The sequence below is a fragment of the Mangifera indica genome, unplaced genomic scaffold (assembly GCF_011075055.1).
Source record: "Mangifera indica cultivar Alphonso unplaced genomic scaffold, CATAS_Mindica_2.1 Un_0010, whole genome shotgun sequence".
Lineage (NCBI taxonomy): Eukaryota > Viridiplantae > Streptophyta > Magnoliopsida > Sapindales > Anacardiaceae > Mangifera > Mangifera indica.
Window position 1 is genome coordinate 339,154 of NW_025401102.1, and position 16,963 is coordinate 356,116.

A 16,963-nucleotide genomic window follows, 5' to 3' on the forward strand; every position below is an offset into this window, starting at 1 on the left:
TAACAAATTAAAAAATAAAACTCTTGACATCGAGAATCTTCTCCAAGTTTACAACTAAAGAAAGAAAATTAATGCAACTCATACAAGCTAGAGGCAGTTTGACTACTAATAGGCCAAAGGTAACTCACCTCAGCAAGAAAATAACAACACAGATAAAAAGTGTTCTACCTTGAAATCTTCTGCTCCAGTTTTGAAATTTTGTCTCTCTTCCAATTCTCTCTTAATGTTTTTAATGAGGTTTCAGGATTGGTAACAATGCAAAATAGTAGTGGTATGCTCCGGATTATAATGCTAATTTTAGAAGCACAGAAAAGATAAAAACCTGCTAACGGAAATATACCGGTGTTAGCAAATTATCAACAATATTATAAGTTTACTGTCTCTGAGCATGGTAACAACTATAAAAGAGTTGGAATTAACAACATATAACTCTTGACAAAGAAAAAAAAGTTCACACTTGACCTTGTCTAAGCTTAGAAACCTTTACAAACCATTCCACTAATCATCCCTTACATTCTCAATACGGCTTGACTGGTGTAGAAAATCCCAAGAAAGTATTTTGGCCGAAGCATAACCTTTCCCAAATACTTGTGATGGCAGATCAATGATAATAGTTTCCTGTGGCTCCTCTGGGTTATATGGGCGTAAATAAATAATGCAAGAAGACACGAGACTATATATGTAGTTGCTTTGTCCTCCCCATTTTGTTGGGTTGATTACCTTGGAACACATCATGTAATCAGAGCCAAAAAACAAAGCTTGATCATCAAAATTATACATTAGCACCCATTCCTTCCTTGACAAGTCTATTCTGTAAACTTTAGGAAAATTAAGTACAAATAGCTGATCATTTGAAGCCACCAATCTAATTAGCCCATGGAAGGAATGGCTGAAATCAGGTGCGAATTTCAGTTCCAATATCCTCAAATCACAAGATCTCGGGTTGAATGTCCCAATCTGAGAATTACTGTTTAGAATATATATCCTACCATCAAATACAACTGTATCCAATAAACGCCCGTTGATATCATAGTATTCTTTCCACTGGTTATCTTTAGATGTACAGAACTGCAAGCACCGTCTATCCATATACATAATAAGAAAATCTTGAACCTGTGACCCAAAGGTAGCAAATATGCTACGGTATTCATAATATTTAATACAAGGAGGCTGCGGCATGCAAGGGAATTGGACTTGATGTCCTGTAACAGGATTTACAACCGATAAACAACTGCCCGAAACATCATTTTTCTTGAGACAGAGCATGATTAAGTACCCACTAGAAACACCAAGACACAACTTGAAGTTGCAAACAAATTGAGGCAGCTTAGTCTTGTATTTCATTCCAGTAGCTATGTCAAAGAAGTAAAAATACTTCTTAGCTCGTGATGATGCATAAACAACAAGTGGTGATTGAGATGTCAAAAATTTCTGCTTAAATTCTGAACAAAACAATCTCCAGCTTCTGCAAACTCGACCAAGGTTTTGATAGTCTACAATATTCAGACTTTTAGAAATAATCTCAAGAAGTTCATGCGGAAGATCAGCCCAAAATGATGATCTTTTATAGTGAAGCCTTCTTGCCTGATTAGATCTTCTATTATTCTCTCTTTCCAGCAATGTGCCTGCAATTTATGTCATTGTCGCAGAGTTATAAAAGAATCAGCTGAAATTTTATTCATTATATGCAACAAAACCCAAACCTATCTTATCTTAATCAATTATAAAGCTAAACACCATTATCCAATATTCTACGCAAACATGCTCTTGCAGAATCAAACATCAAAAAGTAAAAAAATTGAAATTTCGCAAAATTAATCCAAAAAATGGCCAATTTTAATTCAATTTAATCAAAACAAAACAAACATTAGCCCTAGATTTTCGGCACGCTGATAACTAAAGTGCGTGTTACCACTGAAGTAAATAAACTAAGCGCTCAAACTTCATTGCCACAAGAATAGTTAATCACTCATAAATTGCTCTAAATTATCATTAAGATACTAATAATTTGTAATCGGCTAAGCTATGAGCAGTTGATTACCTGAAGTGCTTGACGGTGATTGCATATTTTAGAGATTGAAGAAAACTGTGATCCCAAGCAGAATTTGTTATAAAAGAGTTGACTACAATTACAAGAAAAATTATTAGAATCACAAAAGAAATTCTCAAACTTTATTGATTCGGCGGCTGGAATACATCCTGAATCTCTCCAACCCTAAATCCCTCCTCTATCGCAATTTTATTTTTATCTAAGCTCCTTGGTTTCCTCGCTTTTATTCAACATATCTCATTTCCCACTGCCATCAATTCCTCTTGACTCCTTAAGTTTATCAGAATAACCCAAAACCCCTTTGACTTACAGTAAACTACTGAACTTTGAAAAAGTCACAGAAAAACCCTTAAAGATAAGATGACTCATAACAGATTTTTGCGGCTCCGTGGATGTTAATTATATTAAGAAAAGAAATCCAATTGAGAAAGGTGTCAAATTTGTTCTTACATCGGGAGATTTAGGGAATCTTGATGTTATACGGGTTGTTCAATTCCCTTCAAAACAGAAAATCATTCCTATTTATTAATTTTTTTAACAAAAAATTTTATTTAAATCAAATAATTATTTTTAGGATTAAACCTATTATACTAAAGAGGATAAACCCCGAATTTAATAAGTAATCTTACAACTATTGAATCAAGTTAGTCAAAAGTTTGATAAAATTTTTGTTTTTATCTAAAACTAAAAACTTAATTATCGATATTAGTCATTAGATGACCTTTCTAAAAATATTTTTATTTTTATTTTTAATTCTATCATTCTCATTAAAACTTTGATCCTTTTAACATATTTAACTCTCAATTTCACATTTTGATTTTATTTCTAATCTAGCAGACAAAATGGATACAACAAATAAAAATTAAATAAAATTATTTACAAAATTAAAATATTTGTGGTCATACTGATATTATATTTTATATTTTTAATCACTTTGTTTTGATTGAATTTTCGGTTTATCAATCTCACAGAACTGCTATAATTTTGTTAATTCTATTTTGTATGTAAAAGAGTAAGTTTGACAAGAAATTGAAGATTGTGGCTTTTGGATTATCAGCACAGCAAAAATTTGTAGAAGCCAGGAGTAAATGTCTAGGAAGAACATGCATTCCTAGTGAGGAGAAGTTGTTCCAAGCATGAAGACCAATTCAAGGTAGAATATGACTATTTTAGATTGGAACGGGCTTAGAGCTAAATAAAGAGATGTTCAAAAGTTCGGTAATATTTTGGAGAAATTAAGAAATTTTATAAAAACATAGAATGAAACACAAAATACGGGGACATATCCCAAACAAAGTCATATGAGACTTATAAAATAAAACAAAATAAAATGAGTATATAGACTTCGAAAAACAAACTAAGTAAAAGTTAAGATAAGATAAAAAAATATGTAGAGTCAAAACACAAAAACAAAAAAACTAACTAGGTAGTTGTCATATAGTTCAATGTTACATTGTGATGCTCTTCTAGCCTTAACTAGACAGAGTATGCTTTCGGAGCTATTACTTTGAAGAAATTAAAGTGTTCAAAGTAAGCGTATACTTTATATACATTAACATAAAATAACATAATAGGATTTCAGTCTTATTATGTTGGAATTTCACTAATATACCACAATATGACGTGTAACAACCATTGAACAACTAAGAAGAACAAAGGAAGGAGTGTTATTACAGACCAAAGTGGGCATTCTATAGCCAATAATGCTTGTTCCATTGAGTCTATATATTGAACAACTTTGCTATATATTTTGCTTTCATTTAGGCGGCAAGATCTAAGATTTTCACATATTTTTCTTGAATTCTTTTGCTTGAAAAGATCCAAGAAGGCTAGATTTATCGAATTCCTATCTTGGGTTGAATTGTCGAAGCTTTCTCCCCTTCTTTTTGTTCTTAGTTTTTTATCGTTTCTTATATGTATGATGGATTTGATGTTGGACTCCATAAATAACTATCATGTATTGATCAATCTATGTTAGTGTATAGATGTTTGGTTTCATTTTAATTGAATGATTTGAATTTTGTTAAGTTGCACCAAGTGCATGCAAGACTGCCCCAAAAATTTGTTGATTGTTTAAATAATATATCATATTGAAATGAAACTGTATACATACAAATAGAAAATAAAAGGTTAAATGACTATTTCCCACCTAAGGTTTAGTTAAATAACAAATTCCCACCTGTTGAGTTTAAAAAAACCAATTTTCCACTTGTCTGTTATAGTTAACCATTAATTTTAACGAAAAAAATATTTATATTATTTTATTCAAATATTATAATATGAAGAATAAGTGGGGGTGTAAGTCTCATTTTTCAAAACTTATTAAAAGTCAATTGACATTTTCCCTATTGTATTTTGAGCATTATCATATTCATTTCATATATTTTAAAAATATTATAGTACTAATAGTTTTTAATATGACATTTAACCCCTTAAAGTGTAATTATAAATTTTAAAATTATTGAGAGAAATATTAAAATTCCAAATTTCAAAAACTCCCCAAAATTTTTAGACTTTCTAAAAATCCCTTAAATGTTTCATTATCACCCTAAAATTTTAAAAATTCACAATTTATGCTAAACATAATATTATATGTCATTGATACCTCAATCTATATTTGTATTAGTAATTTTTTATTTTTAATTAAAATTAATATAAATTAGAGGTATAAAATTATTTAATATAAACTTTTGGGGGCACAATGCTGTTTAGTTAGAGCGTTTTCTTGTCTTTTCAATATTTTAATGAAAAAATTAATTAATAGATTTTTTTAACAAATGAGTGGGAAATTGTCTTTTTCAAACTTTAAGGGTATGTCATTTCATCAAACCTTGGGTGGGATCTAGTTATTTGGCCAATTTTTTTTGTGCATATAATAAAATACTATCCATGTCAATAATATATTAAGATTTTCTTTTATACTGTCAAATAATAAAATTAATTAATTTTAATTCATCATAATGTCAAATAATGAAATTAATTGAATTTGGTAGTTAAGTTGTTTATTATTTTAATTAAAGTTGAGGGTAATTTTGCTTTAAAAATTTAATAAGTGAAGGCAAAGTTGTAGCAAAATTAATATTGCCTTTGTAATATCTTTTTATTACATAAGATGAAATTGATTTAATAGATTAACTCTTATATTATATGTCTTATTATATGTCATGTTACCTTGTTAGTGCAGATGATCAAAATTTTTTGTTAACTCTAGAATCAAATTTATGATATGTGAGTAATAAAAAATAGATTATTAAAGTTATCAAATACTATTCCAAACCTAACACTACTTAAAAAATCATGATGTAATTAAATAAACAATAAAACTAAATGTACATATTTTTGTGTTAATTTTCAAAATTGATTTATATCATATATTCAGTCAAGATTCACACAATAAAATCAACAAGATTAACCAAGATAAGGCAAACACACAAGAACATAATGAAATTGCAAAAATAGAGAGTTACTTTATACGGGTTCGAAAACCAAAACCTTATATCTATGACAGAGATAATTGTAATACCCTCAGGTATGTTTCAGGGGCAATTATGTCTTTTGACCTTGTTTTGAGATATTTCTCATTTTAAATATATATATGTATGGGTGTGTTTATATATGTATAAATAACTCTATATATATATATATATATATATATATATATATATATATATATATATATATATATATATATATATATATATATATATATATATATATATATGAAGAGAAAAGTCAAAAAAGGCAACCTTTACACTTTTTCTATCATTTTCCCGTCTCTTCCACAAAAGGCAGCCTTCTTCATGTTTTTTCTTTACTTTTTGAAGAAAAATGAAAGATTTGAAGGAGTTTTGGAAGACAAGTAGGGAAAGAAAATAAAAGGAAGCACTTTGAAAGCCTTGGTAACTAAAAGATCTCTTCCTTTTCCCTTTACCTATGTTTATATATGTATTGGATGCATATTATATGAATATGTTAGTATGTTTTGGTGTTGACTTAAGGTGATTTTGGTGATAAAGGAAGCAAAACAAGAAAAAGGAAGCCAACTTGCAAAAAAATTGGCTTGAAATAAGGTAAAGGGTATCATCCTTGATATATTGCATGTTTTAGGCTTTTGGTTCCTTGGATCTATGTTATAAATGATGATTTTGAAGTTGAGAAATGTTGTTTTGCCATTTGGGGTGTCTATGTGTGTGATTTTGTTGATGACAGAGAGTTAGATAATATTTACAGTTTTGCCACTGAGTTCGTCCCATGTTTTTGTTGTCTTATCTTATGAATCATGAGTGCTATTATAGCTTCTTGGAAAGCTCTTTGAATTATCTTTTCAATGATATATAGCTTGTATGAATTAGAGATCATTTGGACTGTTAAATATTGTATGAACCAAAAAGACTATTTTACCAAATAAACAGTAAAGACAGTTTTTGTCACTGATTTCATCACATGTTTTGACTGTCTTACGTAATGAGTTATGAGTGCTATTATATCTTGTTGGAAATCTATTTGAATTATATTTTCAATGATATATAGCTTGTATGAATTGGGGATCATTTGGACTGTTAAATATTGTATGAACCATAAGGACTACTTTACCAAATAAATAGAGGAGGTAGTTTTTGCCACTGATTTCATCTCACGTTTTAACTACCTAATCTAATGAACTATGAGTGCTATTATAACTTGTTGGAAAGCACTTTGAATTCTCTTTTCAAAAATATATAACTTGTATGAATTAGAAACTGTTTGGACTATGAAATTGTATGAAAAAGAAGTTTATCCTGTCAAATGAACAGGGTTGTGAACAGTATTTCACAATTTTGGAAAGGAAAAGAAAGAAATAGAGGAAAGGAAAGAAAAGAAAGGAGAGAAAAGGAAAAGAAAAAGAAAAGAAAGAAAAACAAGAAAAAGAATTTGGGGCTCAAGATTTAGGGGTCCTCCCAAGAATATGGTCTGGTGAGTTATGAATAGATTTAGATAAAAGCAAAATTAGTAAAATATAAGGCCCGCATGCATGCTATAAACTATGAGGGGGCACTTTACACTATAACGCCCGTAGTAGGGCACGTCTGTAGTAGAACATAGACCCACAGTAGGGTTCGCTCATAGTAGAGCATGCTCGTAGTAGAGCATGCTCGTAGTATAGCTCAATTCAGATTTAAAAATAGTGTAGTGAGAGAAAGGAAGAAAGCTCGAGCTTAGAAAAGTGTCAAATCCCTATAGTTAGCTTCCAGAAAGTATCAAATAGACATCAGATGGGACAAAGTATGACCCAAATAGTAAAACATGAACTAGATTATCTTCTCAATTTCTTATGGGGGTTATGAGTGAGGTTGAGTCTCGAGAGTGAGTTAGAACAGGAAAGGAAATAGTTTACTTAATTCTTTCCTTTTACTAAGTGTTCTTATCACTCACTTCCTTTTCTTTCATGATTGCAGGTACAGGTGATCAAGGTAGCTGCGAGGCAAGGTCAGGTCAGCGTAGGTAGATCCGGCTGGAGCAGATTATCTCTGGTTTATATTACATGCATACAGTGGCATGTTCTTATCAACTTTTGACCTTTTTGAGATGATGGTACAACTATATATGATTACTCCACGTATTCAAATGCTTTTAGATGAGTTTTCACATGAGTATATACATCTTTTGTTTACTTCCAGATTTTCAGTTTTCTTAAAATAATTTCTAAACACTTTTAGTGATACGTTCATGTTAAAGTATTTTAAAAGATAAAAAAATAAAAAATAAAAAAAATAAACGCTCCAGATATTAATTTGTAACATTTCTCCTTTGATGGGTAGTACTTATAGGAAGGATGTTACAATAATGCTCTAATCGAATGCACTATAAATCATAAGAAAATATAACTTACAGTATTAAACCTTCAATCTAAGTACATATACGCAAATCTGTTGTAAAACTAAATTCTAATACAAGCCTAATACACATACTCATAAACTCACATACTCAATTGAAGAAATCTAGAGGATTTCTCTTAGGAATCAAAACCCTAGCAACACGTTTGAGAGAGAAAAAGAGAAACAAAACAAAAAACAAAAGGAATTCAAGAGAATTCCACTGACCTAAGGTTTAAATACTAAGGTCAAGAAAGCACTCTAAATGACTAAACTAACCTTGATGCAAAATGACACTTGAACCCTCTCATGATTATAGAATTACAATATTGCCCTTAACCAAAGTTTACGACACATTTTAACATTTTACTATATAATTTGAATACATAAATGATGTGTTATCATGTGATTAGATGATTTTGAATTAAAGATAAAGTAACATCTAATCATATGATAATACATCATTTATGTACGTAAATTATATATTAAAAATGTGTATATATAACATTACTCTTAAAGAACTTAAATAATGAAAATTCGTGAGATAAAATTTCACTAGAATGGTTAATTACTCATAAATTAATTACTCTAAAATCATCAGAAAAATGGTGATAACTTTGGATAAATCGTAATCAAGGAAGGGGTACATGGCTGAATACGTGAAGTGTTTGACTTTAGTTTCTTATTTTCTTTCAAATATGAATCATCAAGCGTCAATTTATGTTACCTATAATTGAGGTAAAGGTTTGTTTCGTTCAATTTGTGTAACTACCAAAAAAATTGATTTCAAATGACAAGTAATAGTTAATTTTTTTTTAATTTTTTTTCTTTTTTAAAATAAACTATATGTTTGGCCTTTCTTTTAGGCTGAGCTTATTTCAAGATTTGCTTTTCTAATAGTCCTCGCAAGCCTTTCCAGTTGTTTGACATTTATAAGTAACAAATTAGCAGACTTAGAACATTATGATACAGTCAGATTAATAGGTGCAGTTCCTGTTTCAGCAACAAATTTATTCAAATTGATGTCTTCAAGGTCTCATGTTCTATAAGTTATCTCAGCTTAGAGAGAAGCAATCAACAAATTTTAACAACCAAAGAAAGTAACCTAGTGAAATCTTTAAGCCGATGATGGACCAAAATGAGGAATTGATAGCTTTTAAGGGTTCACTGGTAGGCAATCAAAAAAGAGAAACAATGGATTCTAATAACGTATCTAATTCAATATGAGTTCAATATGTTAAATTAATAGGATTCAATGACATTCATCTATCAAAAGTTAGTTGCTCATCTCAAGTGATGAAAACAGAGATGATCCTTGGAGGTAACTTCAATGTGTTTCTTTTGTCATCAAAAGATGAGAAAGGGATTGAAATAAAAAATGACACGAGTCACTAGGGAGGATAACTAGCGTCAATAGTGAGAATACAATAGAGAGATCTCATCGTCGGTGCCAACCTTCCTCTCTAGTGACTCGTATTGATTCGATTTTGTGTCAATAGGAGTCACCATGTGAAGAAGAAGGATATTGGTGGCTTTGTCTCTGTTGAAAAGGATGTCGAAGAATGATGTTGGAGTCAATCTGCAAATTGAAGTTGAAGAGGGGTGAACTTGAGATTTTTCAGAAGGGAGAGGGTGATTGTATATGGAAAAAAGATAAAAGATTAAAACCCTAGACTTTGGGGGGGAAATAGGGGAAGGGGGGAATTAATTTTTAAATTTTGAAAATATGAGGTTAGCAAGTAGATATCAAATTTTAAAATTTAAGGGTAATTCTTAAATGATTGTTCTCACTCTCTAGCACTTCTTGACATTTCATTGATCGTGCCATAAACATTCTCAAAGTTCAAGTTATCTTTATGAAAAATTGGATTTCATTCAAGTATACATACCCATTCTTGGTTGAGTGTACAAGTGTACACATTAAGATTAACGAGCTTGCATATATCTCTTATATGCATAGACTACCTTTTTATGGGCATATATGGTCATGACGCCATGCACAATCATGCATACTTCTTATTCATAGTCGTGCATGCCTTCTAGATGCTTATTTTCTACATGCTTTTATGTCATATTGAATCCTAACTTCTTTCATACTAATATAATCTACCATCATGCATACTTTAACAAGATCAAAATGCCAAAATCACCGTTTCATAATCATGATTCAAATATTTGATTTCACATGCACTCTTTATTATAATAAAACATATATCACCAACATATTAATCATACATGTTTTAAACACAAATATTATTCACAATTGAGAGCTAAGACAAATATCTCATATCACTAGATCACTAGAATTCAGTAATCCATAAGCTTATCTTAAATACTATTAAACTAAAGTACAAAACTCAAGATCATGTTACTCTCTTTATATTAACATACTGATATTCAATTCTAGCATGTTCTAATCTTGGATTCAACCATAATAGAACTATAATAACCATAGATTAACTGCTCTTCAAGAGATTACTTGTAAGGTAACTAGGCTATCTGATGGGTCTTTTTTCAATATCACTTTTATCTATGGTTTTTCTTATTTGAGTATTTGGCAATAGTTATGAGATCCATTTTAAGCTTAGTCTTAGGCTTTTGGCTCTTTACCATGGCTTTTTATAGGGGATTTTAATGTTATTCTTTGGTATTTTGATAGAGTAGGGGGTGACACTAGGTGGTACTCACATATAGATGATTTTAGGTAGTATTTATATGATGTTGAGTTAGTTAGGGTGTCTTACGCAAGATTGAGGTATACTTGGAATAATAGTCAGTAGAAGGATAATACTATACTTAAGAAGCTTGATTGGGTATTTTGTAGCTCTTTACAGTTAACAACATGGCCAAATACAGTGTCTCTAGTCAAAGATGTTTCTGATCATAGTGTTATGGTGGTTTACTTGTTGCTTCCACAAGAGTAGATACCCACTTTTTCAAAATTTTTAACCTTTGGGGTGATTGTACAAATTTTTTGGAGACTATTCAGAGCATGTGGGAGTCACTTATAGAGAATAATCTTATGTTTCGTCTGATTGAAAAATTGAAAAAGTTGAAAGTTGAGTTGAAATCTTTTCACGTCAAGGACTCTAGTCACATTTTAGCTAAGATGCGGAAGGCTAAGGAATATTGGCTGAGACTCAGGCTAATCTAGATGCAAATCCATTGTCTAATGAGTATGTCACTTTGAAGAGAAACCTTGCAAAATGATACTATAAGCTTTGCAAGGATGAGAAGACTTTTTATAAATAGAGATCTAGGATCCAATGGTTGGCTTTGAGGGATCAAAATACTAAATTCTTTCATAAGTCTCTAATTCACAGACATTTAGGAACAGAGTTACAAATATGAGGGATGAGGGTGGTGTCATTATTTCCTATCAATAAGATCGGGGTAGTTTCGTCGTATGATTTTTTTAGGGTTTACATAGTGCCCTAGCATGACCATTAATTGAAGACATCTTTAGGTACTTTTCTAGTTGTATTTCAATGGGTATGGCTAAAAGTTTGATTACACATGTGATTGATGCAAAGATTAAAGATGCCCTTTTCTCTATTCTAGATGATAAATCTCTTAGGTTAAATGGGTTTACTTCATTATTTTTCAAGAAGTTCTGGGATATTATTGGGGCTGACTTTAGAGTTGTAGTGAGACATTTCTTTGCTACCAGCATACTACCTAGATGTGTCAATTCTATGAGTTTTTTTCCTTCATTCAAGGGAGTTAGGCAGGGTGACCCACTATTACCATACCTCTTTTTTTTTTTTTACATAGAGAGTTTAAGTGATATCTTGTGAGAGACTACTCAAGTTCTCAGTTTTTAACACCATTGGTGTTGTCATAAACAGGTATCACCCATCTCTACTTTGATAATAATCTTATGGTTTTTTGTTACGCCAATGTTCTTTCTATAGAAGTTGTTAAGTTTTCTCTAGCTTGGTTACTAATTCAGAGAAAAGTCATCTTTTCCTGTTAGGGGTTAGTGAAGAGATTCAAATGTAAATCTAGTCTATTTTGGGCTTCCAATTAGGTGTTCTACCTATTCATTATTAGGAGTTGTCTTTGGTGACACTCAACTTAGGCATTCTAACTATTAACCATTAATAAAACAGATTTTAGCTAGGATCAGACTTTGGACATCAACCTCACTCACTTATGTTGGTTGATTATTGTAACATCCCTCCCTAGAATTACTATCCACTGAAGGAAAAATGTTACGAATTAATATCTGGAGCGTCGATTTTTTTTCTTTTAAAATACTTTAAAATAAATGCATCACTAAAAGTGTTTAGAAAGCATTCTAAGAAAACTGAAAATCTGGAAGCAAACAAAAGATGTATATACTCATGTGAAAACTCATCTAAAAGCATCTAAAAACGTGAAGTAATCATATACAACTATACCAACATCTCAAAAAGGTCCAAAAGCAACAAGAACATGCGACTATATGCATGTAATACAAACCAAAGATAACCTGCTCTAGCTAGATCTATCTTCGTTGACCTGACTCTACCTTGCAGCTACCTCGATCACTTGTACCTGCAATCATGAAAGAAAAGGAAGTGAGTGATAAGAACACTTAGTAAGGGGGAAAGAATCAAGTAAACTATCTTTTTTCCTGTTCTACCTCACTTTCAAAACTCAACCTCACATCATAACCTCTATAAGAGATTAAGGGGGTAATCTAGTTCATTCTTTACTATTTGAGTCATACTTTGTCCCATCTGGTGTCTATTTGATACTTTTTGGAAGCTAACTATAGGGATTTGACACTTTCCTAAGCTCGAGCTCTCTTTCTTTCTTTCACTATACTATTTATGAATCTGAATTGAGCTCTACTACGAGCGGACCCTATTAGGGGTCTATGTCCTACTACGGATGTATCCTACTATGGACGTGCCCTACTACGGGCGGTGTAGTGTAAAGTGCCCCCTCATAGTTTATAGCATGCATGCGGGTCTTATATCTTACTAATTTTGCTTTCATCTAAATTTATTCATAACTCACCAGATATTACTCTTGGGATGACCCCTAAATCTTGAGCCCCAAATTCCTTTACTTGTTTTTATTTCTTTTTCTTTTCTTCTTTCCTTTCTTCTTCCTTTCCTTTTTCTCCTCCTTTTCTTTCTTTCTTTCTTGCCCAAAACTACAAAATATTGTTCACAGAACAGTCATTTGGCAAGACAGCCTTCTTTTTCACACAATTTAATAGCTCAAACGGTTTCTAATTCATACAAGTTATATATCGTTGAAAAGAGGATTCAAAGATATTTCCAACAAGCTATAATAGTACTCATAATTCAATAGATAAGACAGTCAAAACGTGAGATAAAATCAGTGGCAAAAACTGCCTCCTCTATTTATTTGGTAAAGTAGTCCTTGTGGTTTATGTAATATTTAACAATCCAAATAATCTCCAATTCATACAAGTTATATATCACTGAAAAGAGAATTCAAAGAGCTTTCCAAAAAGATATAATAGCACTCATAAATCCTTAGATAAGACAGTCAAAATGTGAGATGAAATCAATGGCAAAACTGCCTCCTCTGTTTATTTGATAAAACAGTCCTTTTGGTTCATACAATATTTAACAGTCCAAATAATCTCTAATTCATATAAGCTATATATCATTGGAAAGAGGATTCAAATATATTTCGAACAATATATCATAGCACTCATAATTCATCAGGTAAGACAGCTAAAACAAGGGACGAAATCAGTGGCAAAACTGTAAATATTATATAACTTTCTGCCATGAACAAAATCACACACATAGACATCCCAAATGGAAAAACAACATTTCTCAACTTCAAAATCATCATTTATAACAAATATCCAAGGAACCAAAAGCCTAAAACATGCAAGATATCAAGGATGATACCTCTTATCTTGTTTCAAGCTAAATCTTTGCAAGTTGGCTCCCTCCTCCTTGTTTTGCTTTCTTTATCACCAAAATCACCTTAAATCAACATCAAAACATACTAATATATTCATATAATATGCATCCAATACAAAGATAAACATAGATAAAGGGAAAAGGAAAAGATATTTTGGTTACCAAGGCTCCCAAAGTGCTTACTCTTCTTTTCCTTCCTTATCTATCTTCCAAAACCCTTCCAAATCACTTACTTTCCTTCAAAAAACACAGCAAAGAAAGGAAGAAACTGCCTCCTCTGGAAGAGACTGAAAAATGATGGAAAAAGTGTAAAGATTGCCTTTCTTTGACTTTTCTTTCTATATATATATATCTATTTACATATTTTTGAATATATTAATATATATATAAATCTTTGTTTTTCTTTGTAATTGGTTTGTATATAACAAACACACACATACATTTCAACATATAAATTTAAAACTGGAAATATCTCAAAGTAGGATTAAAAGACACAAATGCCCTTGGAACGTACCTGAGGGTATTATAATTATAGTCAGTATTTTTCCCATGCAAGTGTACTAGTCATCCATATTTATTCTTCCTACAACAATTATAAGAAGGATTGAAAGTATATTGCGAGACTTTTTTAGAGAGGCACCTCTCTTTCATATTTGGGGGCAAAGACGGTTTAGACATCAATATGTTACCCTTTAAGGGATAGGGGCTTGAGGATTTCAAGAGGTGTAAGGATTAGAATAAGACAAGAGTTTTTAAGCATATTTAGAAGTTTCTCATATATCGCACTTCTATCTAGTTTATTACATATCAGAGATAAGATCACAATCGAATCTTGATATAGTAAAAAGTTTTTGTTTTATATAGTTGGAAAGTGACATGAAAATAACGTCAACTTGTAGATTAGCTCCCTAAGTGAAAAATGTCTATATGGAGATTGAGGTATGGGTAGTTGTTTTGGTATCTAGTCTCTTGTCAATAAGTTACTCTACAGGTCGAAGTCTACTCTATAACATATTTCAAATTCAATTCCAAATAGTAACTTTCATATTCATTACATATCAAAGATAAAATAATGACCGAATCTTGATAATATAAGAAGTTATTGGTTTTCATCATCATACATTGTGCTGCATATTCTTTTTCTATAATTACTCATTTCTTAAAAAGTTACTCTACGAAATCATAACACAAAGAGCAAAATCTATTCAATAGGAACAACATCGCTCTCTTCTCTCAATATGGAGCCCAGGTGTATATCTCCAATATTTCAACAATTTCTATTTTTGCACCACCTTATTGCTCATTGGCTCTACTATTCCTCGAATTCATTCACCAATCTTATCTCTTCAAAGTGTTTCTCAATCTCACCAAATAGCAGGAGACATTTGCTTTTACTTTTATATTGAAATTATTTACATAAAGTGATTAATCTCGTAAACAAATGCATTATAAAAATATCAATAGCTAGTAATTGTTTTCATTTTGAATGATATTATGAGGCATATCAATCTTTATATAAACTTTATATTAAAATTTTATATTTTTTAATGTGAAATTAAGTTTTATATCTTATACTTAGAATTTAAGACACGAATCTTAGAAAAATCATATCACAAAAGTTAACTATTAAGATTGGAGAGTTTAAGACTATATAAATCTTACCGTAAAAATTTATATTTTCTAATATAAGATTCAAATTTTATTTTTTATACTTAAGATACTAACAATTCATTTTTTTGTCTAACCCATGCTTTCAGTTTGAATTTGTTCAAAGTTATTGATCATGTGAAGAACGAATGGGGTGTTAATATTTCTATTGATTTCTTAAACATTAAAATATTATAACAAGTTCATCACATCTCTCAACCCATACTTGATTAATGTCTATGGAGACTTCATCACTGTCATAGAGTTGCCTTAGATTGCTAGCTACGTGGTGACCATAAAAATTTCCACCTGCCTGGCACCGTGTTGCCGATATGATTATCAATAGCACATCTCTACCAGAGAATATATAGAAAGCAGAGAAATCTCACATCAAGAAATTATAAATAAGAGAGTTACAATACCTCATATACATTGATGATCATGATTGATCGTACGGTCGGGAACCTCCCACGTGCCTCATCAGAGTAGATTAAATGTGATACAAAAAATTATGCATGAAAATTAATGGATAAGAAGAAGGTTGCATGGAGGCCTATGCTACCACTAATTGAAGATTGTAATATAAGTAACACTATCCTAAGGTATATGATATATTATACGATATGATATAATACAAATAAAAATTATATATATAATAAAATATACATAATTAATACGATATAATATATATATTTTACAATATAATACATATCATATGATATAATATATATAATTAATATTGATTGATACACATTTTAAAATACAATAGACTTCTTTAAACCAGCACATCTTGAGTCCATTAACAATACAAATGATAAACACAAATTCAACTCACAACATAACCTAACTAGCCCTTTTATTTCATCCACCAAAATCTAACAAAACCTTTCTACAAAACATGATTACCCTAAACAATTACATCAAAAAATTCTTTGTCTATCAGCACTTTAGACTTTAATATCTTCATCGTACCAAAATCTGCTTTAAATTTTCATCATTCTTTTACTAATACCCAAACATATCCCAACACAATCAAACATCCGATGCTCACTCGACGGGAGACTTATACCATTCATTCACTCCACTTTACTACACTAACACAACAAACACCAAATCTTGAATCTATCACCAAACAGAACCTACCACCATTAGTAAAGTTCCCTTAGATCTTGACTAGAAGGATACAATGATAGTTAAGTATGAGGCCTTACTAACTAATTATACCTAGTCCCTTGTTCCTTATACAATTTATATGCATTTAGTAAGATGCAAATGGATTTTTGGGACAAAGAATTATGTAGATGGGAATGTGTAAAAAGGTATTAGGCCAAGTTAGTAGCAATGTGGTTTTAAAAGACTTCAGAGGCGGATTACTTTGAAACTTTTAGCCAATGGTTAAGGTTGCAATCAATGTTATTAGAAATGAATCGAATATTAATCTAAAGGAGATGGGTTATTTGATCCAACCAGTGGTTAAACCAGTTAACTATTCAACAATAATATTAAAAAATTTGTAT

General features: G+C 30.8%; 1 protein-coding gene across 2 annotated transcripts; it reads right to left on the bottom strand.

Annotated features, from left to right (window-relative positions):
• LOC123205636 (F-box/kelch-repeat protein At1g57790-like) lies at nt 1–2,310 on the bottom strand. Of its 2 annotated transcripts, XM_044622652.1 has the most exons (3): nt 2,042–2,310; nt 463–1,625; nt 1–322 (listed from the first exon to the last, which is right to left on the bottom strand). In XM_044622652.1, exons 1-2 carry the CDS (start codon nt 2,064–2,066, stop codon nt 499–501), a joined length of 1,152 nt encoding a protein of 383 aa, XP_044478587.1. In that variant the 5' UTR covers nt 2,067–2,310; the 3' UTR covers nt 1–322; nt 463–498. The 2 variants fall into 2 exon arrangements, with proteins under 2 accessions (XP_044478587.1, XP_044478586.1); XM_044622651.1 differs by lacking the exon at nt 1–322 and having other exon boundaries at nt 346–1,625; nt 2,042–2,309.
• Between the last annotated feature and the right edge of the window lie 14,653 nt (nt 2,311–16,963).

Bases quoted from the DNA above. Each gene is read 5' to 3' on its own strand.
- LOC123205636 (XM_044622652.1), bottom strand. From the start codon at position 2,066: ATGCAATCACCGTCAAGCACTTCAG. The intron at 1,626-2,041 runs GTAATCAACTGC...CATAAATTGCAG, and splicing joins ATCACCGTCAAGCACTTCAG to GCACATTGCTGGAAAGAGAG.